Here is a 3,835-nt window from a genome sequence, read left to right as displayed (position 1 = left end):
TTACAAACGCAAAAACGGTATCCGACTCTGTCGGTAAATCAAACCACTCCCCTTAAGACTAATATCTTCCGAAAAGAAAACACGGTTTGCTCGAAGTAACAATTGTAATCTTTCGAAATGAAATGGAAAGGAAACCATTTGCGTTATACGGATTGTCGTTACTATCCGTAGACGTTTTATTACGGCGCGACAAATTTAATAGGAAAGCGGAAACTTACCGCGAAAATTGCCAGAAATTCGCAGGCCGATCGTGGCGGCGCCGTTAGCGTAGGTATTCAGCGATTCGATGCCATCGACCGTCAGTATCGTTTCCGGTTCGGTATTAATAGCAAATATCGGATTCGCGCGGATCGGGGGTGCTGAAATCACAATGACACATCGGCGAATGTAACGCACGGATATCGAGTGCAGCGCGAGTTGAATGGACGTAGCACTAAGGGCTCGACGCCGCGCGATCGACGTGATAGCTTTCTCACTGGCTATGATGGTCAAGACTATCCTGAAAACGGTTACGTGGCCAGACCCATCCGGGTCAAGGACACGGGTTTCACTGACGGTCTAGGAGAGAATGTTGCGCTGACAGGTGAACGTGCAACTCTCGATACTCACGGGGCAGAGTGGCGTTCATCACCGTGGACGTCCTTCCGCCGTTCGCGCTCTCGCGTTCCTGGCCCTTGGTCTTCTCGTCGTCGTAGACGGCGAGACGAATGGTCTCGAAGAGCTTGGAGCGCATATGAAGAACCATAACCACCGCGAGCGAGGTCAGGCCGAGGGAGACGATCGCGGCGACGACGATCAGAGCGATGTCCAACGGAATCGGCGTTGGCGTTTGAATGTCGTCTGCCGCGGCAACAGAGACGTTAGAGTTTCATCAATAGAGCGATTTATACTTCTGAAATCTCGAGACAATACCTTTGTCAATGGTTTTCACGTAATCGACACTTGCCGCGCTCTCGTCGCCTTGGACGTGTCCGAGAAGAGCGTCCTTTGTCGCGAACTTTTGCCTATCCTTCTCGACGTCCCTTCTGCGTTCAGGAACGGAGACCAAGACGATCACAGGCCGAGCGGTCGTGGAGGGACCCTTCGTTTGCGTTTCGTTTGCCGAGTTCCTAGTTCCTTGAGAAGGGGCCGCGATCGAAGCTGTCGTCGGACTCGTCGTTTCCGAAACGTAATTTATGTCCTTCCAATTGCCATCGATACCTGCGACTAACACGAAATGTTACGAGTTTTAATTCTACGTACATTGTTAGTTAATTATTAATTATTTAATCGCGCTAGACCACAGCAATCAACTGGCGTGAGAAACCAAAGCTTCGCGTATCAATTTTACACGTGGCAGCGCGAACGTATCGGATTGTACTTGTACTTGTCAAGATGCGAAAGTAGAGCGAGGAACGTGCTTTCCCTAACGCTAATCTTATTCGGTAACTTTTTTTCCCCCCCGAGTTCGCCCGTCTCCAGCGTTCGAAAGCGTTCGGATACATTTCTACATCTTCGGGCAAACAGCTGCGCAACCCTGAAGCGTAAACGCTCTCCGCGATTAAGCGTATTATTTCACCTTCCGTCTGACGTTCGGTAGTTCCACGCGGCACGGAGACCACCTCCGTGTGCTCCGTATTGGTAATTCCCGGTGTTTGCGGTGGACGGTCGGCAGTAGAGCTCTGCAAATAAGCGGGCGACGTTTGCTCGACCGAAAAGGCGTCGTCGCCGTCGTCGTCGATGCAGCTTCCGGTTACGGCATCACAGCCATTATCTCGGTTTTGACATGTGCACTCGTTTGCACAACGCGGGCCCCATTGCCCGATCGCGCAACGCTCCTCGCATCTGCAAGAGGAAGAGCATCATTTTTACAGTATCATCCGGCTCAACGTGGTTTGCCAAACGGTCGCTGACTCGTGTCACTCTTCATCGCTCAATAAACACTGGCCATTGATATTCTTAAACACTCACCGCGGTCCTTGTAGTCCTGAAGAGCATTGACAAGTGCCGTTTACGGGATCGCAGATATCGCTCTCACCGCAGTTGCACACTTTCGTACAGTGCGGGCCCCAGAATCCCGTTGGACACACTGCGGAATGAAATTGATACACAAATTGAACGTTAATTATTCAATATGCTTAATCATTAATACATGCGTATATACATCTGTGTGTGTGTATGTATACATATACACAAGATGTTACATGATATTCTGTATAAACTGAAGAATCATGTTTCTGATGCAAATCGAAGCAGAGAATGTCCTATGAATATGGATCCAATTCGAAACGGTTATTCATCTATTGTTGTCTTACTTGGAAATGATCGGATTTCACTTAAATTTTTATCTCTCGAAGGATGTCAATTTGCATAATTTATGTTATCTCTACACGGAATTTTCTTTTAAAATTCACCCTGAAAATCATGTATTGTGGGATCATATCTTACTAGTAAAATGTATAGTAAAATTTTAAAAACTCATGTTGTCTCACGATTACGTAATTTATGTAAATAAATTGAAGTAGAAAATCTTCTATAAACGTGGGTCCAAATCAAAATAATTATCCATCTTCGAATATTTAAAGTTTGTCGAATTCAAGTCCGTTCAAATGGTAGCGTACGTTTTTAAGATACTTTTAAGATAAGGGTAAATTTTGAAAGGAAATTCTCTCCATGTATAATATATTTTCTTTCTTACTCTTTATTTCTAATATAAAAGTATTCTAAAGTGTCCCACTAGCTACATTTTACTAGTAAAATGTGTAGTAAAATTTTAAAACTCTCTCACAAAGCTCTTTAAAATGCCACGTTGTCCCACGATTACGTAATTTTCAGGGTAAATTTTGCAGGAAAATTCTGTCCGTGTACATTTTCTTTCTTACTCTTTATTTCTAATATACGTATCCTAAAAACGTACGCTACCATTTGAACGGACTTGCATTCGACAAACTTTAAATATTCGAAGATGGATAATTATTTTGATTTGGACCCACGTTTATAGAAGATTTTCTACTTCAATTTATTTACATAAAAAATATGCTCCTTCAGTTTATACAGTAGTATATATGCATGAGGAAACGTTACCTGATACCCCGTTAACTTCATATTATACGACACGCCAAAAGAATAAGTTTCTATCTTTAATCAACAATATCAACGCATTTCACGGATAGTTGACAGTCACGATGAAAGAAATGACGCAATTTCCATGTAAATGCGGATTATTAAACGTTTCGTAAATACGGGAAAGCGAAAATTAATAAGTCCGCTCGAATCGGATTGTCGATCGTATCTGCGAAATGTTTAAGGCGAACGTTTGTCATACATCGTGAGTGTCTCTTATAAAGCATCGACGTTCGCTATTGCGTTATGCGAACGTCGGACGCGATGTATCTGATAGACAGTACGCCGCCCACGACCTTCTCGAACGCTCACGGGAAAGTAGCGGGCTTCGTAACTTCCGGGCTTCCGCAACTTTCGAAGCGTTCCCCGATCGTGTTGACGCAACGGTTGCGTGCTGCCCGCGGCTTCTGCTTATTTGACAACGATAGGCCAATCTAGAATCCGCGATCATCAACTCCATTATAAGCCCCGGCCTCCAACGGAGGACTGCAAGGGAAAACGAGAAAATAAAATTTCGGGAACGTTTCAGACCCTGCAAAGAGCTCCATTAACGTTTGTTCGAGTTTTAAGGGGATGCTGGAGTGATTCTGCACTTTCGCACCTTTTGCACTTAAAACTGTCTGTTTCGTGGAAAGATTTGTGTAATACACAAATTAAATGGCACGTGTACAGATGATCGAAAGCAGCTTGCTATTCCGGCTAAATTAAAGAACAATATGACATCACTGAAACT

General features: G+C 44.3%; 1 protein-coding gene across 4 annotated transcripts in view; it reads right to left on the bottom strand.

Moving 5' to 3' along the window:
- The window catches only part of LOC105559191, a 24,515-nt gene that overhangs the window by 3,329 nt on the left and 17,351 nt on the right, over nt 1-3,835 (bottom strand). For 3 of the 4 annotated variants that reach the window (XM_012007295.1, XM_012007297.1, XM_012007296.1), the window contains exons 6-10: nt 1,951-2,068; nt 1,559-1,824; nt 913-1,206; nt 610-840; nt 219-359 (exon numbers count right to left, since the gene is read on the bottom strand). In XM_012007295.1, coding sequence (XP_011862685.1) covers nt 219-359; nt 610-840; nt 913-1,206; nt 1,559-1,824; nt 1,951-2,068 — 1,050 coding nt within the window. The remainder of the gene's footprint in view (nt 1-218; nt 360-609; nt 841-912; nt 1,207-1,558; nt 1,825-1,950; nt 2,069-3,835) is intronic. The other variant, XM_012007298.1, reaches the window with a different exon arrangement.

This window comes from Vollenhovia emeryi, unplaced genomic scaffold (assembly GCF_000949405.1).
Source record: "Vollenhovia emeryi isolate VEMERY1.0 unplaced genomic scaffold, V.emery_V1.0 DF939286.1, whole genome shotgun sequence".
Lineage (NCBI taxonomy): Eukaryota > Metazoa > Arthropoda > Insecta > Hymenoptera > Formicidae > Vollenhovia > Vollenhovia emeryi.
Note: the sequence above shows the minus strand (reverse complement) of the source record. Positions and strands in the feature narration are given on the sequence as shown.